This window comes from Schistocerca piceifrons, chromosome 1 (assembly GCF_021461385.2).
Source record: "Schistocerca piceifrons isolate TAMUIC-IGC-003096 chromosome 1, iqSchPice1.1, whole genome shotgun sequence".
In the NCBI taxonomy this organism is placed as follows: domain Eukaryota; kingdom Metazoa; phylum Arthropoda; class Insecta; order Orthoptera; family Acrididae; genus Schistocerca; species Schistocerca piceifrons.
The window spans coordinates 598,184,028-598,211,166 of NC_060138.1; the positions used below are offsets into that span (position 1 = coordinate 598,184,028).

The following is a 27,139-nucleotide window of genomic DNA, read 5'->3' on the forward strand; positions in this document are numbered from 1 at the left end:
TAAACAACATCAGAGTTGTCATTACCTGCGACATCCAACTCTCCAATTCTGTCACGGTATAAATCGGCTTCATCCTACTTGTTGGCGAGACACAGGATGTTAAAATAATGAGATGTGAGAATCAATAACTCAAATGAGAAACGTAAAGACATTCTTTTGGAGGAATATGCAAAAACCAAACCAATCCACCAGGCCACCTGAGAAAAAAGAAAGAAAGAAAAGTAAGGAAAAAAAGAAACCGAAATCGTCCATCTACTTATATTGAAATTAGACGAGAGTTAAACCCCACTGCTTCCTTTACTTTCTAAACGGCATTTCATCTGCTTAAAGTGTCAGTGTGATGGAACTGAAAATACGCTGAAGAACCAAAGAAACTGATACACCTGCCTAATACCGTGCGAGCACACAGAAGTGCCCCAAGACGACGTGGTAAGGACTCGACTAATGTCTGAAGTAGTGCTGGAGGGAATTGATACCATGAATCCTGCAGGGCTGTCCACAAACACGTAAGAGTACGAGGGTGTGGAGATCTTTTCTGAACAACACGTTGCAAGACATCCCAGATATACTCAATAATATTCATTTGTGGGGAGTTCGATGGCCGCCAGAAGTGTTTAAACTCAGAAGAGTGTTCCTGGAGTCACTCTGTAGCAACTCTGGACGTGTGGGGTGCTGCATTGTCCTGCTCGACTTGCCAAGTCCATCGGAATGCACAATGGACATGAATGGATGCGGCTGATAGGACAGGATACTTACGTACGTGTTACCTATCGGAGTCGTATCTAGACGTATCAGGGGTGTCATATCACTCCAACTGCACACGCCTCACACCATTACAGAGCCTCCACCAGCTTGAACAGTCCCCTGTTGACAGGCAGGTCCTTGGATTCATGAGGTTGTCTCCTTTCCCGTACACGTCCACCCGCTCGATACAATTTCAAACGAGACTCGTCCTACCAGGTAACATGTTTCCTGTCATCAGTAGTGCAGTGTTGGTGCTGACGGCCCCTAGCAAGGGGTAAAGCTCCATGTCGTACGGTCATCAAGGGTACACGAGTGGGCCTTCAGCTCCGAATGCCCATATCGATTATGTTCCGTTGAATGGTTGGCACTCTGGCACTTTTTGATGGTCTAGCATTGAAATCTGCAGCAGTTTGCGGAAGGGTTGCACTTCTGTCACGTTGAACGATTCTCTTGTATCGTCGTTGGTCCCGTTCTTGCAGAATCTTTTTCCGGCCTCAACGGTGTCGGAGATTTGATGTTTTATCGGTTTCCTAATATTCACGCTACACTCGTGAAATGGTCGTACGGGAGAATCGCCACTTCATCGCTACTTCGGAGATGCTGTGTCCCATTACTCGCGCGCCTACTATAACAGCACGTTCAAAGCCACTTATATCTTAATAGCGTGCGATTGTAGCAGTAGTAACCGATCCAACAACTGCTCCAGACACTTGTCTTATATAGGCGTTGCCGATCTCAGCGCCATATTCTACCTGTTTACATATCCCTGTATTTGAATACGCATGCCTATACCAGTTTCATTGGCGCTTCAACGTATAATTTACTGTGCTTCCTAAACCGCCAATACTAACCACACTTTCCAGACACATTTCCTCCAAAGACCTCGTGGCTGCTTGACAGTTTCTTCTCGACGCGGCGGACGACAGCCAGCCGGCGCTCACCCAGACGATCGCCACGATTCGCACCTTGCGCCAGTGACATGACGTACAGCGCAGTTTGCTGCTCTTGCATTGAAAAACGTGAAATCATTTTTTATTGTGTTTAATTTTCCGAGCTGAATACCTGCTACAATCAGAGTGCAACATCAATGGTTTGACCATTGCTGTTGCAGGATATGACGCAACAGTTTTGTGATCGACCATTACCGACAAATTTTACCTGAAATAAATAGGTTGGTGAATAAGTTCGTGGCGTTTTTGATTGGCTTGTTGTCACGCAGGTTGCTATAAGTGTATTTATCATCTGTTCTTCTCTATTTTAGGTTCTAGTATCTTTCTTGTATCCTGCATACTTGAAAGTTATGGACAGTGTCGCTTAAGCGTTAGGAAACGGAGCGTCAAATAAAGAGTCTCTAACTTTTTCAGCATTACGTTCACTTTGATTATTGTTAGACGAAGAGGAAAGGAATGTTGTGCGGTGGACATGGCTCGTAACTTTTGTTCGCTTCAAGTACGATCATATTCTTATGAATTATTCGTCATATTCGGTAGGAAAGGTTCAAAAGAAGAGGAAAAAAATAAATATTTGCACTATCATCCCGTAGTACTTGCCTTATGCAGCTTAGGGAAATCTAAATCAGGATAGCCAGACACTGATTTCTGCCACTGTACTCCTTAACAAAGTGTAAGAGAACTGCGTTCTCTAATTGGAACCAACAATGTGCTATAAATGTGTTCTTGCAGGAACGTTGTCAGCTGCTTCATCGGGTTTACCTATCGAATATCTTATGATGACGAGATATGATGCCGTATGTTAAGTGCATTGAAAGAAATTGTTGGCTGAGACCTTACAAAAGACACCTCATGCTGTGACCTGTGTGAGCCTACGACAATAATGTTATGCATCTTGCACAAAAATTTGTTGCTTACTGTGAAGTCCTTCCAGAGGTATTTCCATCGCAGTTAGCCATTATTGTCAATAACTGAGATCCTTTGCGGTTCAGTATAACGAAAATGCATCGGTGGCGCAACTTATGATTTTACAGAGGAGCTATCCAGGAGCTCTCTAAGTAAGCTATGTCGCACCACTCTTATTCTTCTGATCTTACACCCTCAAATATTTACCTTTTGTGCTCCTTATCGAACAAGCATAACACAAATGAGGTTAAATTTCGCCTTGACGATAGCTTCAACTGAAAAGTTACAGGTTGCTAAAGGCGCAAAACCGAAAAACTATCCAAGCATTGTCAGACTTGTACATACACAGATCAAAAAATGTTTTGCATCACCTTCCTCCCGGGAATTCAGGAACCTGTACAGAAAATTGGAATAGAGATCAACATAAACATCATTTCCGCCCTTTTTATTGCTCATGAAAACCACACATTGCATGATGTACGACCATATAGCGAGACCTTCACAGATGGTGCGCCAGATTTCTGCACACACCGGTACCTTTAATAACGAGTAGGATGCCCTCTTGTATCGATGCATGCCTGTATTCGTCGTGGCATACTATCCACAAGTTCATAAGGGCACTATAGGTCCAGATTGTCCCATTCCCCAACGGCGATTCAACGTAATGAAGGCATATGCAACACTCATCGGTGAAGAGAACGTGATGCCAATCCTGAGCGATCTGTTCGGCATGTTGTCGGGCCCATCTGCTCCGTGCTGCATGGTGTCGTTGTTGCAAAGATGGACTTCGCCATGGGCGTCGGGAGTGAAGTTGCGCATCATGCAGTCTATTGCACACATTATGAGTCGTAACACGACGTCCTGTGGCTGCACGAAAAGCATTATTCTACATGGTGGCGCTGCTGTCAAGGTTCCTCCGAGCCATAATCCGTAGGTAGCGGTCAACCACTGCAGTAGTAGCCCATGGGCGGCCTGAGCGAGGCATGTCATCGACAGTTCCTGTCTCTCTGTATCTCCTTCATGTCCGAACAACATCGCTTTGGTTCTCTCCGAGACGCCTGGACACTTCTCTTGTTGAGTGCCCTTCCTGGCACAAAAGTAACAATGCGGACAGGATCGAACCGCGCTATTGACCGTCTAGGCATGGTTGAGCTACAGACAACACGAGCCGTGTACCTCTTTCCTGGTGGAATGACGAACTGATCGGCTGTCGGACCCCGTCCGCCTAATAGGTGCTGCTCATGCATGGTTGTTTACATCTTTGGGCGGGTTTAGTGACATCTCTGAACAGTCAAAGGGACTGTGTCTGTGATAAAATATCCACTGTCAACGTCTATCTTCGGGAGTTTTGGGAACCGGGGTGATGAAAAACTTTTTTTGGTATGTGTTAATATGTAGTAATACTTCTCATTTACGTTTATCTGTTATTCTCAATAAACTAAACAGAAAACTTTTTCAGTATACCGTACACCGTAATAATATTATTAATGATTTACAATTCATCATGATAACTTTTCGGCGAAAGCTTCCCTCAATAAAACAAAATATCCCTAACATATATGTACTCACATCTTCATGAATCAGAAAGAAATTATGCACTGTTGACCCCAAAACTTTCTGTGTCTACATGCAGTCCCAGTCATACTGAATTAACACTGCAGGACTACCACGAAAATCTGGAACTGTAGCGGTTTTAGTAGACTATAACGAAGTCCAATTAATCATGGTAGCAATTTAATCAACAAAATTGCGCATTCACAAAAATCTAAAAGTTATCTTTGCAGAAGTTGAATAGTGTAGGCATTAACAGTTAACAATTTTTCACTTTTAGATATACAGTGTGTAAACTTTTAGATGGCAGACCTCTCGCTAGTCCTGAATCGGTAGAAGTCGATAAACGTTGGGAGGCTTCGGTAGGCACGCAGTTTCGACTGCTACCAACATTACGTAGCTGACTGTGTTGTACAAGGTAGCCATTGTCGTCTGCTTCGTTATTGTTTTGCGCTGTACTGTTCTGCGTCTCTTTATTGTGCAGTTGTGCTAAACATTATCAAAATGAGTGAAGAGGCAGTTGCTGGCCCATCTCGGGAGTCGCCAAGAACCCCTACCGGTAGGCCTGCGGTTAGAAGGAAACCAGTATTACGTAGCGATGCTCCCAAAATTATATTGCGTGTGATTGAATGCTGCGAAAGGGAAAGGGAGCAGAAAAAATTGCTTCACCCCATTTACAAATCTTCAGTGAGAGATGCTACATACACAGAACAAAGCATGCGTAGCATTGGAAGATTCAAACAGTTTTCCAAGAATCATCTTGGCGTATCACCACAAACGCCTGGCAAGAAAAGGTGAGTTTCCATTTCAGATATTTTGTTCGCGATCACTTTGAAGGAGCCCCCTATTTCGTCCGAATTACCTTATATTTCTTTTTTCCTTGCTGCTGTATTGCTTTGTATGAAAACACCACTGGTTACTGTATTATTTCGAAACACATTCATATTACAGTACATTTCCAAATTCAAAAAAATACATGCAGTGCAGAAGGCATTTTCTTATAAATCTTTCTCTCTCTTTTGACTTAGGAAAAGAAGTGGAGAAATCGAAGTAATGATCGATGATTTCAACCAGCGTGTCATTCGCGACACGATAGCGGAATTTTATTCAGTGCGGAAGATTGTGCCGAGCCTGCGAACACTGTTTCCAGTTTTGCACGACAAAATAGGCTGGAAGTAGAGTATTGACTCGTTGAGAAAAGTACTTTTGTCTATGGGATTCATATGGCGTAAGGTGGAAAACAAGAGGAATGTGTTGTTAGAACGTCCAGATCTCGTTTCATCGTTGACATGAAGAACTTCAGGGAAGCAGGCAGAGAAATATTTTATCTCGATGAATCGTGGATCGATAATAACGTTTAATAAATGTTGGCAGAGGAAAGGTGACTTACGTGAAGAGAGTGTCGTTGGTGTCACTACATGGGGGAGCGCATAGTAGACAAACATACATACATTCATTTTTATATATAAAGATTTTAATGTACATGACGATTTCAGTTTCGTTTACGAACAACATTTAAAGCGAGTTTTACTTCCAAGCCTTTCGTCTGCTTTCGTGTAAGCATGACACGTAATTTGTAGTGCCAGCACTGCAACTGGTAGGCGTGCCTTGTCCTCTCCTCAATCGCTCCCCTCCCCTCGCCAGCCAATGCTTGCTTCCTCCTCTCCCCGCACTCCCTTCGCAACTCTGCCGTCTTACAGTTAACACACTGTACATAGCACTGAATCATGGTAGCCTGGAGACTTATGAAGAAGAAATTTTCTTAAGATTTCCTTACTCATTGTTGATCTGGCTGGTTGCAGCTCTATCACAAAAGAGGTATAATTCTCGTCTTCAGCGAGAACAGAACCGCTACTACTACAACCTTCACTCTGAGGTACCTCAAAATTAACAGTGGCCAACGAACAACTGCTGTACAGTGCTCCCACATAACGTTAGTGACGGCTAAGACAGATAATTCAGAATGTAAAAGACTTGATCAGTTGTAGTTGTTGCTTAGAATGAACTTGCTGGACTCAGAACCATAAATTTACTCTCGTGATGTCACCCCTTAAGTCAGACAGAATATTTAAACAAATTGACAAGAAAATATAAAGTGAACATTGCAGAATATTTTTTAGGCACTCCAGGAAGTAAGCTGACGATCGCAGAGTTGCCAAACATGTTCTGGGATGTTGCCACGGCTTAAGGTAGCGGCAGGAAGTAAACGGTTTCGACAGCTGAGCTGTCTTCTGGGCGTCTCGAACTTCTGTTACAAAAACGCAGAGCAGGCACCTGCCAGGATGATCAAATGAATAGGCCAATGAGTTTTATTCGGATATCTGTAACCACAGTTTGGAACTAACATGTGATTATGAATGATATTCATAGTCATCTGCTGCAACCTGAGTATCATAACTTAAGAGCGGTAGGATTGATTTGGGAGGTCCTCTTCAGTAGCTGTCGTATGCATTTTTGTTTTTTCTGCCTTAAGAGTCCAGAAGACCGAAAACTCATTAGCCAGATGTAATTCAATAGCGGCCATTTGTTGCATCATTATAAACCAAACTTGAACGCTGCTCGACTGGGCGTCATCTACTGCATCGAGAAGAAACTCTCAAGCAGAAGTTGTGGCGCTCAGGCTGATCAGGCAGCCGCAATCTCTTTCGTGCGAATGTTTCCGGAAGATTTTGCTATTACTGGCTATTTAGCAAAAAAAGAAAAAGGCAAATCATATCTGCAGATCCACTGGGCTGATACTTTTAGCAGAGAACATGCAGTTTAAAATATAAAAAAAGTAGTGGGCCTGTATTGTTGGCTGATTTCAATATAAATCGATCGTCGATAAGTCTGTTTTTCTCCGCATGTTTTTTTCCGTAACCAAGTGGGTTGAACCCGATTTAGACCATGACGGAGATGAATATCGCAGCTAATGAAAACTCTGAATGTTACTTAGACACAAAATTTAGTTTTGTGTCGTTATTGAAAAATGTGAAATAAACAAAGTCATTATTCGTTTGCGACTACACTGCATCAAAATATTCGTTTAGTGTTACACAGTTTTCTGTTTCTCTGTATACCACCCAAGTTTTTTCAGGCAGACAGAATAAGACTGTGAGTGACTACAATAATTTTCTCGTAGTGTTTACGAGTCTCAGTATTATTAAAATTCCATATGCGTTTTTCTTTGGATGGCAATCACAAATTATAGAAATGAGCAAAAACATATGAGCAAGACACGAACTACTGACGTTTTTTCGTTATTTGATCAATGTCATAGACCATAGAAAACATGGACTGCGCGTGGCGTCATTACACTGAAACCAACACTAAGTCATATGACTCGGGGCAGGACGCCGAGTTTCTGTTATTACGCACTGTGTTGAGTGGAGTTGACAGTCACAGTTTGTCTCATTTATAGCTGAAATCAAGCATTGATTCTGATAAGAAAACAATTTGCCTTGTTGCTGTTGCGCTTCTAGTAGTGCAGATAACCTGATTTCTCCCAAATTCCTAATATTAATGCGATGATTTTAGTTTTTACTGGCGGTCAGGTGAAACGTACAAAGAGTTCTGCTTACAAGCTATAGAATTACAGTTCTTCAGTGAATACTTGTTTTTGTTGCACAGACAGCCTTTAGTACACCGTTTTCCCAGGAACGGAGCACAAAATATCAGTTTGGCAGACAACATTACTTTCCTGGTGGTTTTTCAACAAAACGTGTGGAATGTTTAGTTATGCTTTTATAAGAACTGAAATCCGTTTACAAGTATAAGGTCCGATTTTTACGTAAAATAAGCGTTTATATTTTATGAAGTTTGCACTTACGGATGCCGTTATGTAAAGCAAGTGAAAGATTACCAGTTTATATTAAAAGAATGTCCTGAGGGAACTTAACTGGTTCACTCAAGAAGAACAGATTTTATAGGTATCATTAACAGTCTATATTCATCTTTAGTTGTGTATGACGCTGTCAGAAGTAGATCTGCACCACAGAGATCTTTCTCACTTGCATCTAAACCCACAAAAGACCTGCTGGAAGTGTTTATCTTAATGCTGCAATAAATCGTGGAAGAGCAAAATATCAATCCAGCAGTCTGAAACTGCTTCCAAGACATTTCTGGTACACTTTCAGGTTGGTACTACTAGTGCTGATTACTCTGCCATTTTATAAATAACGACTATGATTACATACATCATCCAGCTTCTTACACTTCGTAGCTGCGAAACTGAACAAAAAAAATTGGAATGCCTCATGTAGCAAATTTCACCGCTTTCTAAAATTTCTATTACCAGTACCTTGAACTGAAAAAATAGTGGTGGCTTATCTATTATATCGAATGATCATGTTTATCCGTGCAAAAAGGGCCAGAAAGTATTAGACAAATTTCTGTTTTTAATGTGAAAAACCCTTTTCAAGAAATTAGTGACCTCAGCTTTGCAGGACATAAGGGATAACGTTTTCCTTCAGCTAAATAAACATGTTTCAAACAGCCCTCCTCTTGATAATCACATACATCAGCAGAAAAATAGCTGTAATGCTTGAGTACTGTAAAATAAGGCTACGTGATGAAGACTACACAACAAGAAGCGTCACCATTCTCTAATCAGAGGTGTCTACACAAAATGGTTTTGCTTAATAGTCAGTGATTTTGTGATTGTTTTGAAAACAGTTACATACACAAGTGGTGGCCCCTACAACTGCAGAAATCAGTCCACCTGCAGCTGAAATGTAGTTTTTGAGTCTGTGTGAAGTAAATTGATGAAATTTACTCACATTCTGTGAACTTCTTTATTTTTCTTGTTGCCTAAGTCAGAAATTAATGCCTTATATTTGGTTCAGTGTGTAATTCAGAGTATCAGTTTACAAATTTCTACGCCATAAAACTGCGTTATCGTCTTAATTTTTCTTTTCTTTTTCCCCATCTTACAGAGTTCCCATTGCAACAAAAACTGGATTAAATAAAGCTGAGTCTAAAAGATCTACTTTAAATGATACAGTAGTACAAGGATATAAGTTATACAAAAGTGCTGTTTTTCTGAAATATATTAAGAACTTGTATTAGTGTGTGTGTGTGTGCGTGATAGAAAGAGAGAGAGAGAGGTATGGTTTTCAGCAAGCTCCCATCTAACATAAAGCAAGAAACTGAGAATTTCTACTTAATCAAAAGAAAATTGTACTTAAATTAGCTGCCCTTTTCATTATTTGACGATCTAGAGTCAATAGAGTCAATAATTAAAAATTTCTGTTGGTTACTTGGTAGGTACGAATGTGTGTTGTAAAGCTATATACTAAATAGTAATGCACTGCAAGCAAAACTCAGTTTTTTTCAGATATAAGTAACTATTTTGCTTGAAAAATTCAAGTGTAATCAAGTTAGTATTAAGCTACCAATGGGAGGCAAACAGCAAGTATTTGGTGTACTGTGGATGCACCAGTTTTTTTCAAACTAGCAACTTTCTTTTTACTTTAATTAATTAGCTGCTGTAGGTATGAACATAACTGTGCAATGTAGAGATAGGTACATTAATGTTAATACAGATTGTCTACAATTTTCTTGCTGTTATTGTAGATCTTTACTCATTCCATATCTCTGAGGGTTCTCCATCTATAGTTATTTTTGTTACAGATCAGATCTTGTACTTTGTATCAGCAGCATAATTAATAACCTTCATATCTGTCCAGAGAATTCTTCTTTTGACCCTAACACTTCACAAACGGATGAAACTCTCAATTGTGAAAGGAAACTGTTTCAAAATCCTTGCAGAGGCATTTCCATGAGTTGAAAGTTAGGATGTATAATGATCCTTGGATGTAAAACTTGATAAATGACAAAGATTTTGAGACGATATGTTGTTAATGTCTGGCACACTACACATGTACAATCAATATATTTCGCTTCCCATCTTGAAATTCGTACTGGATTAAGCGAAAGTCAGAAAATATATGCGCCTATTTTCTGTAAGTGCCTGATATTATGCACATAAATGAATTTCCTTTCTTACAGAAGCATACTAAAACATTTCACGCATATTCTTGTGGAATCGTTAGAAAACTAACGCTGCAGGCGCAATTGTTATTAAGCGGTGAGCTACAAGAATTCACAGTAGGAAAAAGAACAAATATTCACTACAGAACAGTGATTCAGTCGCTTGTTAAAAAGAGCTGTCAATACGTTTCAATTCGACCACATGCAATAACCATTGCTTTGTTATCAGGAATTTCGGAGAAACTAGGTTAACTGCACTACTTCATGTGTAACAGTAGTACAACAGTTCGCTGAATTGTCAAAATCAATGCTTGATTTTATCTATAAATGAGAAAAACTGTAGCCGTCAGCTCCACTTCATACAGCGCGTAATAACATTATCTCGGATTTCTGCCCCGAGTCTTGGATATTGGTTTCAAGCCTTAACACGACAAAAACAGGGACATGCGCGGTCTATGTTACATATAGTCTATGATCAAGGTTATGACACTTGATCAGAGTTGACAAGTAAGTTTACCTTTTTAGCTGTCATTTAAAATAATCACATGTTAGTATTAGGTTCCAATATGCTATCGCACGATTATCACCAATTATTTTAACAAAATACCGATTTTGCGACAACTAGCTGCAGTTTTAAAGGTTCACAGTCGATTGTCAACAATTTTAGTTGCGGGAATTAATGTATGGAAATTGTAAACAAGCTATATATACATAAGGGAAACTGTCACCAATGACATCACAGTTACTTTATTATTGTGTATATTTAAACAAATATTTTAGTTCGGTGAAATTGTATCTCATTTTTTTTGTTTGCTATAATGTACAGAGGAATGAAATAAATAGGAAGTGCTGAGCAACCAAGGCGAAATGGAGCCGGAGAAACGTGAACAAATGGGAAAAGTAAGTATGACTCAGTACATAGAAAAGTCAAAACCGCTTTCGGTAAAATTAAAAGCAAGGATGGTAACATTAAGAGTGCAATAGGAATTCCACTGTTTACCGCGAAGTAGAGAGCGGATTGATGGAAAGAGTAAATTGAAGGGTTATTTAAGGGGAAAACTAGTCTGATGGCTTGACAGAAGAAGAAACTGGAGTCGATGTGGAAGACATAGGGGATCCAGCACTATAGTCAACATTAAAAGAACTCTGGAAGACTTGAGATCAACTAAAGCAGCATTTCATAGGAATTTCTAAAATTAGTAGAGGAAATGGCACCTAATGACTAATGGTTGGTCTGTAGAATCTGTGAGATGGCAATGTACCATCAACTTTCGGAATAATATCATTTACACAATTATGACGATAGCAAGGGCAAAGAGTTGCGGTAACTATTGCACCATCAGCTTAAGAATTCGTGCATCGAAGCTGCTGACAAGAACAAAATACAGAAGAATGGAAAAGAGAATTGCGGTTCTGTCAGGTGACGATCAGTGTGGCTTTAGGAAAAGTAAAGGCACCAGAAAGTCAGTTCTCAATTTGCTCTTGCTCATGGAAGCAAGACTGGAGAAAAACGAGATACGCTCACAGGATTTGTCTATCTAGAAGAAGCGTTCGGCAGTGTGAAATGGTAAAAGATGTTCGAAATTCTGAGAAAAGTAGGAGCAAGCTACAGGGAAAGATGGGTGATACACAATATATACAAGAACCAAGAAGGAACAATAAGACTGGAACACCAAGAACGAAGTAGTCGGATTAAGAAGAGTGTAAGACAAGAATCCAGTCTTTCGCCCCTATTGATCAATCTATGCATCGAGAAGCAATGACGGAAATAATAGAAATGTTCAAGAGTAGGATTAAAATTCTGTGTCAGAGGATATCAGTGATAAGATTCGTTGATGACATTGGCATTCTCAATGAATATGAAGAAGAATTAAAGTATCTGTTGGATGGAATGAACGGTCTAATGAGTGCACAATATGGATTGAGAGTAAGCCGGAAAATAGACAAAAGTAATTTACCTGTACCAGAAATGATAATAGTGATAAACTTAATATCTGAAATGGGGATCACAAAGTAGATGACGTTGAGGAATTCTGCTACCTCGTTAGCAAAATGACCCATGATGGACGAAGCAAGGAGGACTTAAAAAGAAGATTAGCTTAGGCAAAGAGGGTATTCCTTGACAAGATAAGTTTAATGTGTCAAACATAGGCATTAATCTGAGAAAGGAATTTCTGAGACTGTATGTTTGGAGCACAGCATTGTATGGTAGTGAAAAATGAAATGGCCAGAGGGAAAAACGGAACAGAAGAAAATTGACGCGTGTGACGTATGGTGCTGCAAGAGAATGTCGAAGATCAGGTGAACTGATAGGGAGTGAGGTTCTTCGCAAAATTGTTAAAGAAAACTCTTACGAGAAGAAGGAACCAGCCGATAGAGCATGTGTTAAGGCATCGGGGAAGAACCTACACGGTGCTAGAGGGAACTGTAAAGGGTAAACGCAGTAAGGAAAGACAAGAGATTGGAATACATCCAGCAAATAATTGAGGACGTGGGTTGCAAGTGATACTCTGAGATGAAGAGGTTGGCACAAGAGTGGAATTCGTGGTGGGCAGCATCAAACCAGTGAGAAGATTGACGACTAGGATCAGGATACCGCAGGGGCACATGTGAGTTGACTCTATGTATAGAGCACTGAGTCTCCTTACTGTTGTACTGGGCAGTAGACTGTAAAGTTCTGCAGTGGAGCATAACGAACTGATGAGAAGCCTCGCGACTTCCGTTTCCGGCTGTCCAAAAGGTGTACGACCAGCTCAACGCAGTGTCGCTAGCGGCACAACTGGAAGTTCATAATCAAATGAAATGGACGCCAGTGTTGCTGCAAAATATCATGCCGTAGCCTTACCTTTCTCCTGAGTAATAGCAGTAATTCGTATTGTAGTAAATACTAAATAACAATTATTTGATAATGATCGTAGATTCGAAAGGATTGGTGTTCTAAATCTGTAACTTTCTTCAATAATTTTACTCTAACCGAGCCTGTGCTCACGCTTTAATAATTCCTTGTCGACGAAAAGATAAACCTAAACATCCTTCCTGTACGTAACTCACCGTTGTATTACGTCTGTTACTTTAGGGCTTTCAATTTTTATCCACAAATGATTTTAGTGTCATCATATTGCCAAAAATTTAATGCAACTATGTTTCCCCAACATTTACTTGACGGAAGCGATAACGTAATTCAGTTTCAGTTCCGTTTTTACGTATTTGTGGCTTTGGATAGTTTTCTCTTATAGTACGAAAAGAAAGTTTAATAGAGAAAAGATTTTTTTTTTCTTTTAGGAATCTTCTGTTACCAGACGGGGTGCCAGTTGAAAGACAAAGAGCACGCTTCATAGTACGGATCTACAGGGCGGATGGCCTTCCGAAGATGAACTCATCTATTGTGGCTAATGTCAAGAAGGCGTTCACTGGAGAATTCAAGGACCTGGTGGATCCGTATGTCCAAGTGTCATTCGCAGGCCTGACTGTGAGTATTTCAGTAGTTACACTTCTACCTTAATAACACTGTACTGTAATAAACACTGAGCTTTCTGCTTACATTTCTAGGGGAAAACAAGCGTAAAAAAGCACAGCTACGCGCCTGTGTGGAACGAGCAGATAGTCTTCACAGAAATGTTTCCACCACTGTGCCAGAGGATAAAGATTCAGCTCCGAGATAATGATCCAGTAAACAACACTGTGATTGGAACACACTTTATTGACCTGAAGACCATCTCCAATGATGGAGAGAAGGGTGAGGCATCTCAGGTAGTTCAAACACGACGATCTGAATGTTGCCGTCGCACAATTGCGCTGTTTTCAATATTCAGAATAAGAAGCATACAAATGAATATTTTCCTTAAGAATATAAACACATATTTGTTAACCTAGGGTAAAGAAAACAAATGAAGAGAAAAAGTTATGAAAAGGCATGGAAGGAATTTGAGTCGAATTATTCGAAATAAATTAGTTTAAATCCAGCCCTCTCTCCAACGAAAAACCTTCCATTATAAGAGGAATCCAGACCAGGTCCTATGCGTTGCACTTACACACACTGATTCGTTCAGGTAGACAGGACGGCGGGGAGCTGATGACGCATATGAAACGGATGAAAAATTCATAGGCCGACTCGATAGCAGTGAATGATCAAAGAAAGAAACGCTTAATTAATGGAGAATATGCACTGAGGGAGGATGGCACCGAGGATTATGACTTCTGTAGCTCTGTGATAAATTTCCATCACTTGTAGCGAAAATCATCTTCCAAAAAAACAAGACTAATGTGAGAAATAACCTGGAAAAATGGGTGACATGGACTGAACAAAGTTATGATTAAAGTAAAAACAAAATACTGGGTTGTAAAGAGCACCAGTATATAGATATGGATCCAAATCTTTTCACAGTAGATTTAAACTGAAAACAATAAAGAAAGCAGAGCACGTCAGGAAGTGGAATATAGTACATCCTATGAAGAATGAACCGAAATACAAACCTGACGATGTGACTAAGTAAATGCGTTGATTGTTGTTAATTAAAGATGAGCAGAGAGTAACATAGAAGGGAATAATTAAAGTTGGACAAGTCGCGTTAGGTACAGTAAACTCAAACGCTAAAAATACAGGCAATATTCTAACATCTGTACCCAGTATGCATTCGTACGACGTGAAAAAAGAAAATGAAGCATACAAAGAATGAATAAGAAGCGAGTGGTATGGGTTTCTTGGAAAAGAAATTAACAGGAATGGCATACATTTACACTCAATAAATGAAATGCTGCGTACAAAAGATTAAACATAAATTTTGATATGTAAAATGAACAGTTGTCAGCCTAAAGTATTTCAAACGCATATCCTCTTGTAACTGAAGAAGAAATGGCAGATAGATGCCAAAAGTATATCAAAGGCCCATACAGTGAAGAAGTACTGTCCCAAAGTGTGGTGGATAACATGGTCAAGTGTGGAAGAGCACTGACTGCTCTGACACAAAACATGTAAGTAGCAGTCGATGAGATGCCTTCGTATTTACTAAAATCAGTTGTATTTATCGCGTATTAAGGATTATTGTATCTAGTATAAAAGATTTGTAGAACAAACAAATTACCCGGAGAGCATTACATCACACTACAGAAACACGAATGAGTAGGTAAACTGAAATTTCAGGCGATAATGTGACAGAAGTAGAAATGAAAACATTGGAGAAGACGGTATAAACTGAAAAGAAAATAATCTATCTATGAAGCATTATTGCACAACATGATCGAAGCAGATGACTTACTAGAAATAGACTGAAGATGGCGAAGAAAAGTTTCTACAATGGAAAAGGTGTACTAGTATCAAATATTGACATGAAATTGAGGAGTAAATTATGTATCTGTAGCACATTATTGTGTGGATGTGAAACGTGGGTCATAGGAAGATAAGAGTTAAATAAAGTAGAGGCATCTGACATGTATTGCTATACACTGATGTCAACAAACACACAGACAAGTACTAAAGTAAGAATGTTAGGAATGGTACATTAGGAAAGAATTTTCTTACGAACTCTCGCCGGAAGAACGTCTCCACCGCCTTCCAGGAACGGTAAATTTGACGCTAGAAGGATCAGTAGTGGGAAAATTGTGATGGAAAACATAGATTAGAAGATTTAAAACGGGTTGTCATGGTTACTGGGTATATTAACTAAGATACAAGACAGGCATAGAACAGGAAGATAGCATCAAACCAGTCGAAACACTGATGACTTAAAAACAAGAGAATCACTAAACAAACACAGGAGGTATCACACTCTCCACCCATGACTTAAAGGGAACATTCGTTTCTTTGCTGACCAAAACTTTTCCATTGTATTTGGAAAATTATGTTGGGCATCTGAATTAATTCCCACTGTTTGTTGGACAGTAAACTCTGTCTATTTTAATAGAATGATATAATTTACTGAAAGTAGTGTCCTTCGGTGGCTACCAACTTGTCCCACATTTCAGGTAACAAATAGATTCCACAATAAAAAAACGTCAGGTTCTTTTCAGGTGATCCACTTTTGGAGCCAATTTTAGAGATCGTTAAAAGATGTGAGATGCTGTTCAGAAAGGCCATGCTGCATGGACCGAAGCAATGGTTCTCGGAAGGGTCGAAGTCTGGTGATTGTGGCTGGTAAGGTAAGACATCCCCTCAAAGTCCCTTCAAGGCTTCCCTCAGTCGGTTTAGATCATATGGTTTGGAACTGATATGAAGCAGAACGACTTTCTCACTTCTCTGAGCATACTGCGAAGGTTCGTCTTTAAGTTGTGCCAATCAAATTGAGCAATTATGCTTCACAGCGTGCAGCACTCACCGTTCCATCCGGTTGCAGAAGCTCACGGTACATCACACTGACCAGAACACATTTTGTCATTCATTACAAAATCGTTGTCTTTGAATCTCTACATGTTGTTTCCGGCAGAGCATGTTCTCCACACGCTACCATTAACAAACGATGATTTTCCACAGCAGATTTCTTTAGAAGAAAGCAGGAGAGTAATACTTCCCGCAAATGCTACTTTGTAGGTTCAAAACCCGACATTTTCAAGGCATTGAATAGGTATGTTACTTCACTCCACTCGAAACTCATGTGAAAATATAAAAGCCTAACGTAGCCTAATGTTTCTACAGTTACATAGGTCTCGTGTCACTGTCCACTATGCTGCACTGGTACAAGTACTGCCCACACTTTGCCAACGGCGGGAATTAATTCAATCTCCCAGTATGAATCAGCTGCGTTAGTAGAATTAAACGAAAAATTTTGCGTATAGAACTTCATGAAGAAGATTTCCTTGAATCCATCGTAGATACTGAGTGAGATGTCAGTGCTTAAGACTAGATTCTTGAGCAGAAAAAGTGGATTTTAAACCCAGTGCGCCATCCTCATATCGGTTTTAAGTGGTTTACCCAAACCATTTCACGTGAATGCCTCGATAGTTCACGAAACAAGCCCAAGGTATGTTTTCTTTCCAAACCTGGTCGAATCCGTGTTACTACCACGTCCCCAAACAAGTAGCCGTTGACACGATGTTAAAATTTCATCTTCCTTATGTCTTTTGTCGTGGATTAGGCTTCAAACACTTCTGGCTCTCCCTCTCTGTTTCTCCTTGTTGCTGAATAGTTATGCCTCTGTCCTGTGTCTCAACACTGGCAAGCTAAACAGCAGTTATATATAAGTATATGAAGATACTGAAGTCATCACATACAGTACTGAATTTCAATTTGTAAATGGAGAATTCCTGCTGCTCGTGTTCTCGCTTCTATAGCGTCCACGGCGCTTGACAGTACTATTTCGAATTCCTCTGGTTGATTTTGAAACATTGTGTCATGTGTGGTCTACAAAGACTCGGTAGTTAGCAAGAATTACAAGAGGGCTAAAATCAGCATTTTTTCCATTTTCGGGATCAATAAAATCTTTCTGAAATTCATTGGTGTCAAATCTGAGGAGCTAGGTGGCCATGCAATTGGCTCTTCATGGCCAATCCACCAACTTCAAAAGTGATTTTAGAGGAAACCTTGAACTGCTCCAAGAAAATGATGTGGTGCACCGTCTTGCTGGTAGTAAACGATCCCATCTCAGTCATCTTCATCAATATGTGGAATTAAAAGTTTCATGAAACCAAAGCAGCGAGCACGTTACGACGGTAGTGGTCACTACTGGTAGCCCAAAAAGGACTACTTTGTATTGATAGGTCCTGCATTCAAACACGAACGTGGCATGCTTTCTGCTTTCCTCTGTTAAAAGCACCTGCCAAAACCCAAATATCAAATCCATAGTTGTTAATAATTTGACGTTTCTGACTCCTTAAATCAATTCATCCATATTCTCATGGTGGTCAGTTTCCCTTACAATTATTTTGTTCAACCTCCTAGCATGTAGAACCAAGCGCACCGATTTCTCCTTCTTCTTGACACTACTATTGGTTTGCAATATTCGCTTCTGCACTGTACCACGATTCCCCATCAAGCACTGTGGTACATGTGAACTAGCCACCAAATCTTCATCATTGAGTGCATCTTTGAATTTAATCCTTTTTCTTTCCTCAAAAATTTTCAGTTCCACCATCTGGTCCTTACAATCTCCATATGCCTCACATTTACTCAGGAAATCAATCCCCCAAAAGTTCATACTTAAATATTGGACCACCAAAAATGGGTGACTAAATACTTCACCTCCAATGTTTACACCTAAAACTATCTTCTTTCTCACTAGTTTACTGAAAGTTCTTGTAACATTTTTAATTCTCACCACCTGTGACTGGAAATTCCACTGTTTCCCTGTTCTTAATATGATCATAGAAGGTCTCTGCCAACCCAGACACACAGAACTTCCAATATCGTCAAACCAGTTTCAAAGACCGCTGCCACAACAACAATTATTATCAGCTGCAACCTTTCAATAAAATCATGCTTCAGTTATGTTTCAGCCAACAAGTCCTCCTCTATCTCATGTATGCAATCTTAAGTCATGGTGCGCACCTTCTCTTCACTGAAAGATTCAATATCCTTATCCCCTGAAAACATTAAATCAAAGGCCTCTTTAATTGCAGAGTTTCCTAAACTCATTGCCTCTAGCTTTCTAGCAGCTCTATATTTTTCTTTCTCCCTGGTCTCCGGCATCAACTGTTGCTGCAACTTTGGAAAATTAACCCAGTCATCAGCATCATAATCCCACTCATCTTTCCCCATCCATTCAGTATTTAGCTCCTCTGCATGGCTACCTGTTGGTCATCATTATACACTATGAAATTTTGGATTTCGTCAACATCCTCACCTTCCTCACTAACTGTATCACTATTCACAGTATTATCATCACCTATACCATCTTTTCCCATGATAAATAAACATTCTACATCCAATGATTTAACATCTTTATCCCCATTAACTATTTCCTTGTAAGCATGTTTGAGCACCTCACTTTCCCTACATAAATCCCTGATTTGCCTGGCATAATCATGCTTGCTAATCCCCCAACCCTCAGGTGTCCACTTTGTAACCATTTTGCTCTGGCTATCCAATCATCACAATCAAAATCACTTTCTGCCTTATTCTTGCATGCTTCCTTGAAAAAATGTGTCTGCCCAGCTTCTTCACTCATACCATTAGCAGCAGACATAAATTTACTTGAATCAACAGAATCCCTCAGTGTTTCAACCACAATATCAACACCTGCAGCTCCATTCTTCACACTGAAAACTTCACCTACAACTACTGCTTGTTGATTGGCTACAGGAACTATAGCCTGCTCACTGGTACATTTCCTATCACTACTGGGGCGAGTGCCTCCACATACATTAACAACACATTCTGCAGCCTTGTGCCACTTATCAGCATCATTACCCATGACAACATTTGACACAGGATCTGATGAATGCTCACTATTTAATACATTCACACTGCTGGAGCACATACCTTCCTGTATATTTCCATCTACAACAACCTTTGAATCAGGCACTGTGGCCTCCATACAATTAATATCTTGCACCACTGGTGGAAGTTCCATTGAATTCAACACATTGCTATTTCTGCTTTCAGTCACATACATACTCGCAATTTCACAGCACACACTTTCTCCCACAGGTTGCACAGCTGATATATGCTCATTACTTAACATGATTACGAAGCCAATACTATTTTCATCATTATCCCCCACATCCATTTTATATAACAGACCCTAACATCTATTTCTCCCTCCCAATTCCAACATTTCCTATTATTTTTACTTCTAAAGGCCCTCCTCTTATCATGCTGACTAAACCAGTCTCCAAACATCTCATCATTACCATTACACAAATCCTTTCTTCCCTCACTTGTTTATTTTCATCATGATCAACAGACCACCTGTTAGTTTGCCTGTAAATCTTATTCTGTACTTTCTCTTCCCTTCTTCCACTGCTTTTGCTTTCATTAAAATATCTCCCATTATTTTACCAGAAACTATTAGAAGATCCACCATTATTTCTCCCACAATTATTTACTCATCTCATGGTCCTATTTCCTGCATGGTTTATTGTCCCAAATCGGACCCTATTTAGAACAAATTTCAGTTTAAAGAATTTTGTCCCTGTGGTGCCCTTGCATTAATTTCTCCTCTTCCATCTCTCTGTTCCCGCATTGGCCTTTGATCACTCCTGTTTCTGTTTCCTGTGCACCTCTCTGGTACCTTAAATCATCATTAAATATTTCCCTGTTATCCCTCCAAGTTTCATTATGAATTCTATCTCTGTTTCCTCTCCAATTACCATTTTGATTTCCTTCCCTGCTTGATTTATGGTGGTTATTACCCCAACTCACATTATTTCTTCTCTCTTCATTATTCCATTGATTATACCCTGAATCATTACCCCCTGAGTTTGGCTTATAGCACAATGCCTGGTCCATCCTCTCAATAAAATCCAAGAAATTTTCTATAGAATCTGTTGGACGATGTATCAATTCCACTGTACATTTTCAGGTAACCTTCTCCTTAAGGTAGAAATCTGCCAGAATTCTCAAAGGCCTATCCAGATGTACCAACTTACTTAATTCCTCTTGACAAAATTCTCTCATAGTTTGCCTACCTTCTCTGTAAATTGGCCCATTCAGAAAATTATTCTGTAATTTGAATTGTTTTGCTGGGCTCCAATACCTATTCAGAAACATCTGTTCAAATATACTATATGATTTATATTGTTCACTACATTGATTTGCCCGTGTCTGAGCAGAATCCTCCTCAATAAAATAATTCTTGCATGCTGCCAGAAAATCTACAGCATGGTACTTGCTTTCCCCTGAAAAAGTCATACCACTGGCTACTTGTGCCATAGGCCACCCTATACTTCCATCAGCCCCAAATAATTCTTCATTACTTAATCTACTATTAACTTTGTCAGTTTCTACATTACTCTTTGCAGTAACAGCAGCCACATTTTTAGTTTCCTTTCTTAGGTCGCTAGCTGTCCCTGTCAGTTGACCCAGTAATAAAGTTTTGATTTTATCACTACTAGTCACAATCTTCTGATCCACATCAATCATAGCTTGCCTTGTCAACATTCCTTGTGTCCCACAACTGACTGCCTGAATCAATTCTACCCCTGATGACCTCAGCTGTTAAGTCCCATAGTGCTCAGAGCCATTTAAACCATCTACTCCTGAATTAAACAGCAACTGCATCAATCTTAGCATTCAAATTTCCTTCTACCTCCTCAAATTTTTCTTATAATCCCCCAGTTGATCATTTAATTCTCTGATTTTTGCCCCCAAAGAACTTTCCATATTCCCCATATCAGTTTTTAATTCAATTTGAAATCCCTCATATCAGTTTTTAATTCAGTTCTGAATTACCCCATTTGGCTCACTAATGATCTAACCATAGCCACTACACTAGCTTCTGCTTCTTCTTCCTGTCTGTGTGGGCTCTGAGGCTCACTCCCACTCCCCACAGACTCAGCATCACTAGCTGACTTCTTTATTACCGTCTCACTAAATTCGGACTCCATAGCTAAACTGGCTATGAGACAGAAAACTGAGAAACTAATGTGCCTGCTGTCAACTCTTAGCTCTGTTGAGACTACTGCTGTGTAAGGACTGCTGCCTGATGCTGTCAGCTGCCATTCGGTGAGGTGCTGTGTGGTGTGAAACGGCTGGTGTCGGAAGCGGCAGCGATGCCAGCGGGTCGATGTTTGACAGCCAGCCAACTCCCACTTTGGTGGTCGACGTCGGACTCAGCATACTGCTCGGCGATTGGCATCGTGTTTCTCCCAACCTTCTTCACTTTCAAACTCAATCCTGCACTGCCTACCCAACCCGTTCAGGTAAGACAATCCCGGATGAGAAACCCCATATTACGACGGTACTGGGGAATATGCAGTGCAAAAATTCGCTGAAAATGATGAAAATGTTTATATAGTTGCTGTTGATGCTGTTCGCCGATTTTTGATAAAAAAAGTTACTTTATATTCAATAATTAGCTCGGGCCCCCACGTGCTATGGCACGAAAATATATATATTTGTTATACTCAACACTCAGTTTAATTGAGCGGCCTGAAGAGATGTAGCTGGTCTGAATGTCTGGCTACGTTTTTCGTCATATGATGCCAGCTCACATTTATCGTAAACTCAGTTTTCAAGCTGAAATAAAAATATATTAAAAACAAACAATGCAGGCAGGTATTATGGTGAAATTTAAAATATTGAGTCACTCACGTTGATTTTTAATTTGAACAAGTAGTTTATTTCGTAATTTTCAACGAATACTCTTCAATATATTGACTAAATACTTAAAATGCAGTCTGAGGGACTTTTATGTAAACACGGCCATTAATAACTGATGCTACAACAATTCACTATAAAATTCACATGTCGCAATCACAGCACTCAACAGTCTCTTCACAGTTCACAAAATACACTGTTGTCTGCTCTCCTAAGTCACTATATTGCGCTCAACTTGATTGTTTTCGAGCGTCGCTACATACATACTTGTTTCCAATCGTGGCTATACCCAATAGTACCCCCAGATGGGCACGTCCGACCCTTTGCGTCACTCAAACACTACTCCCCCAACGATGGCCGCCCTATACAACCTCAAAACGACTGCCCAACTCAAACGATGTTTGACAAAAAAAAAAAAAAAATACGACTATTCTAAAACTAAACACAAAAACACATGTAATACATTGAAAAAAATGGAAATTTTCCGGGTGATAACACTTTAAAGTCCAATTTTTTGTATCTGCAACCGTTTTTTCACAGATAATGTTCTTGTGCCGTGATTTTGGTTTTCCCGGATTTTTTATAGTAAACATAAATAAATAAAAATACATACTCAATTACTCATCTACCTCTTTAAACTTTAGAATGCTGCCGCTAGTTTCACCTCTTTAAATTTATTTATTACCAAAAACACAGTTTCTCTCAGTCAAGTCCCATATTCCGCCCTCTCATTCAAAAATGGTACATATTCTGCTAAATCTGCTATGATTACTCGATGCAGCTCTACTAGCCGCATCCATAGTCAATTGTGTTCATATTAATCGACCAAAGCATTGCCGAGATATTAGCTTTTGAACTTTCATAAATTTACAACTTTTAAGGCAACAATAACTTTTAAAATATTATTTATTTTTGTGGCACGTCTAGATAATTTAGCTTCGCGTATTTTTCTGTCAATGAGTGCCAACTCGCTCCTCACTGTCGTTCTTAGTTCTATTTTTATTAATTTTTCTCTGGCATATAAATTCCTCCAAGCGCGTAAACAGGGCCATACGTTCGTTCGTTTTCCCAAGGATGCGTAATCGCTAGCCGCTCGCCACGACCCCGTAGAAACTGCCTGCCACGTGCTCTGCGTCAGAAAACTGCTGCTCTATCTCCTCCCCCCCCCCCCCCCTAGCTTGTACGCTCACAACGTTACGCACCACTGAAAGCAGCCAACACTGGCGCTCCTGGTGGCGGTATGGGGTACCGATGCACTATGTGAATCAAACTTGAGGTTGTTTCCTACAGAATGACACATCTACCGATTCTGTAAGTTATATCACAATAAATTTCTGTATCATTCCAAAGCCGTAAACTCCTTTTTGAATCACCCTGTATATTTCATAATTGCTTAACTGTTTTAAGTGAGGAGATGTAAAGATACAAAGTAGGAAGCACATCGGCTAGAGGCAAATTATCAGATTTTCACTTAGCAAAGAACACAAAGAAAACCATACTCTCGCAAGGTTCTGAGTCCTGTCTTTCCATAACTTCAATCTTAATTTGATTAGTTGAAATCAAACTTCGTCTTGGCACCAGGGAATTTGATACCATTCAGGTTACTGCTGTTTGTTTTTTAGTCCCATCATCTTGAAAATGTATACTCGTCTTTGAAACTTTTGTTTCTCTCTTTTCAGGTTTCCTTCCAACATTTGGACCAACATTCATCCATTTGTATGGCTCGACAAGAGATTACAGTCTCATAGACGAACATTCAAATCTAAATTCAGGCCTAGGAGAAGGGGTGTCATACCGTGCGCGATTGCTGGTAGCCATACGCACAGAAATCACAGACACTATCGATCTCGCCCCTTCTGAGGTAGAAGTCGAACCAACGTTCCCCATTAATGAAGTAAGTATTTCGAAGTTGACACCTCAGTTTTTTTAAATTTATTTTGACAGAATGTATGCTTTTGCGCCAGAGACTATTTCAATAAAATTTTGTTGAGTGTGTGAGAGGTTCTATCGGTTCTTGTGGCAGCTGATGGTCATCCAATGGGCCGAGTTTAGTTGCGACTCTATCGCATCGTGTGTCGTTCTAATCTCCACACTAGAATTTTTTTCTTTTTTTTTCAGACATCAATCTTATGACTCGTTCGATGTTGCCTGCCTAGAATTCCTCTCTTGTGCCAACTTTTCCACCTGAGAGTAGCACTTTCAACCTACGTCGTCAATTACACTTGTGTGCAAAACTAAATAACGAAGGTAGCTTTCGCGTGATGTGTCACTTCCAAGCAACATAGCTCGATGGAATTTGGACCATACATAGAAAGAACTGTTGCAGTGTATCACAGAAGGTAGGAAGTATGCAGTGAGACGCACAGAAATGATACTTTGACTCAAAGACAATTATTACCCTGAAGTTACCACGATTCATGATGCTGGACATTAGAAAAGGCAGCACATGATTCTCAATTCGATGTGTGATACCACGGATGGCTATGCATACTCTACAGTGTGGTCCCATGATATGTATACAATGCTGGTAAGGAGTTCTCGTGGTAGGGCGTTCCACTCCTCCGTCAGTGTTGTCGACAGATGGTCGTCGCTACTAGTGGTCGTGCTGCAGTACGCCTCCCCAGTGCATCTCTCACATGCTCAATGGGATATAAGTCAGGGGAATGGGGAGGCTAGTCCATTCACCGAATATCTTCTCGCTCCAAGAGCCCCTCTGCCTGCACTCTTTGATGCAGTCGTGCATTGTCATTCATAAAGAGTAAGGGCCGAATGCAACGCTGAAAAAATGCGATGGAGTACACTGTCACAATAACGTTGACTGATGATTGTACTGTAAAACGACATTTTCGACCATTTTTGTGGGTGCATTATGTGTTACCATCTCTCGCTATATGAGGGTACGTCCAGCACTGTCACACGATCGTTCAGGTGTTCTGTGTGTTACGTTGTGGGAAAGCATGATGTATGGGCGTACTGACCTCCACACCTTTGAATACGATACAGTCACCTCTCAACGTTATCCCCCATATGCGTCTTTCGAGGGGTGCTTTCGGCACTGACATTATTTTCATGGATGACAATGCGCTACCGTATCGAACAGTGCAGGTAGAGAAGCTCTCGGAAAGAGAGGATATTCGGCGAACAGACAGGGCCTGTCCGTTCCCTCGACTTAAATCCAATCCAGTGAGTGAGGGAAGCGTTTGAGAGACGTACTGTAACACGTCCACATGCTCCTACGACCATCCAACAGTTGTCAACAACATTGGTGGAACGCCGTACCACAAGAAGTCGTTATCAACTTGTGACCGGGATGGGAATACGTTTCAGAACGTTCGTTGCGATCTAACGCCCTATTAACGACCGTGTCCCGCTTTTTATCATTCCCAGGGGACCACCATAAGTAGCGGCGGCGAGTTCAATGTAATTATTGTCTTTCAATGAAAGTGTGATTTCTGTTCATCCTATTGCGTACAGGTGGTGGACAAAAATATGGAAACACTAAAAACACATCACCGATGTAGTAAAAACTTCGGCATTCAAAACGGCTTCCAGTTGTTTCAGAAAGGATAAACACGTGTCCTGTACGGTTTTCATGGGAATCTTACACCATTCTTCCCGCAAAATATTAGAAATTTCCGGTAATGATGAAATGAAATGTCATGTGGATAGGGCCTCCCGTCGGGTAGACCGGTCGCCTGGTGTAAGTCTTTTAGTTGACGCCGCTTCGGTGACTTGCGTGTCGATGGGGCTGAGACGATGATGATGAAGACAACGCAACAGCCCATCCCTGAGCGAAGGAAATCTCCGACCCAGACGTGAATCGAACCCGGGCCGCTTAGCATGGCATTCTTTCGCGCTGACCACTCAGCTATCGAGACGGACTCCGGCAACCATGATGAAGATGGATAGCGACTGCACTCCCTGCTCTCCAAGAAGGCCACAAAAGCTCAATAATATTGAGATCTGGTGACTGTGGTGGCCATGGAGATGCGATTATTGATCCTAAGCTTGCAAAATCAGGCCTGGACGAAGCGAGCTGTGTGAATAAGGGCCCAGTCAGTTTGGAACATAGCATCATCGTTGGGCAACAAACATTGTACCGTGGGATGAACTTGATCAGCCAAAACGGTCACGTATTCCTTGGCAGTAATGCGACCTTGAGAGGTAACTGTGGGGCCCATGGAACACTACGATATGGCTGCCTACATTATCACCGAACCCCGCCATGTTTCACTCGTGTGACGTAAACTCGGGGAGAAGTTGGAAGCAGTGTGAATTAAGGCTCATCCAACCAAATGTCAGTCTTCCATTGCTCCATAGGTCCAGTTTTATGGCTTCGGCACAACGGTTTCCTGTTACCGGTTCGAGCATTTGCATCACTGATGAATGGATTTGGAATTCCAGCTCGCCCACCTTAAGGAATTCCCTTCATCTTAATTTGGTGCGGACAGCAGGGTTCACGAATGCGACAGTCTGCGCTGCAGTGACTTTAGTAGCTGCCGTCCTCTTATTTTTTGTCACAGTCCTCTTCAGTGACTGTCCCTCACGATCACACAACAACCCTCGTCCACATTGAGATGTAGCGGATGATGTTTTTCGGCTTTTCCTGTATGCGATATAAATCTTCGATATGGGGTCTCTTGACACACCAAGCACTTCAGCCACCTTAGTTACGAAGGCATCCACCACAAAAGAACCAACAATTTGCCCACGGCACGAATGTACTTGAGCTCCGACACAATGTACTCAGAACCACACAGAACACTGTTCTCGCGTTGACTGACACTTGCAAAGTATTGAGGACATTTCACAGGTGCCGCTCGTGATCATT

At 40.6% G+C, this 27,139-nt stretch overlaps 1 protein-coding gene across 1 annotated transcript in view; it reads left to right on the top strand.

Annotated features, from left to right (window-relative positions):
• The window catches only part of LOC124755559 (otoferlin-like), a 461,140-nt gene that overhangs the window by 211,512 nt on the left and 222,489 nt on the right, over nucleotides 1-27,139 (top strand). Inside the window, exons 11-13 of the mRNA XM_047249045.1 lie at nucleotides 13,404-13,590; nucleotides 13,671-13,857; nucleotides 23,988-24,202. Coding sequence (XP_047105001.1) covers nucleotides 13,404-13,590; nucleotides 13,671-13,857; nucleotides 23,988-24,202 — 589 coding nt within the window. The remainder of the gene's footprint in view (nucleotides 1-13,403; nucleotides 13,591-13,670; nucleotides 13,858-23,987; nucleotides 24,203-27,139) is intronic.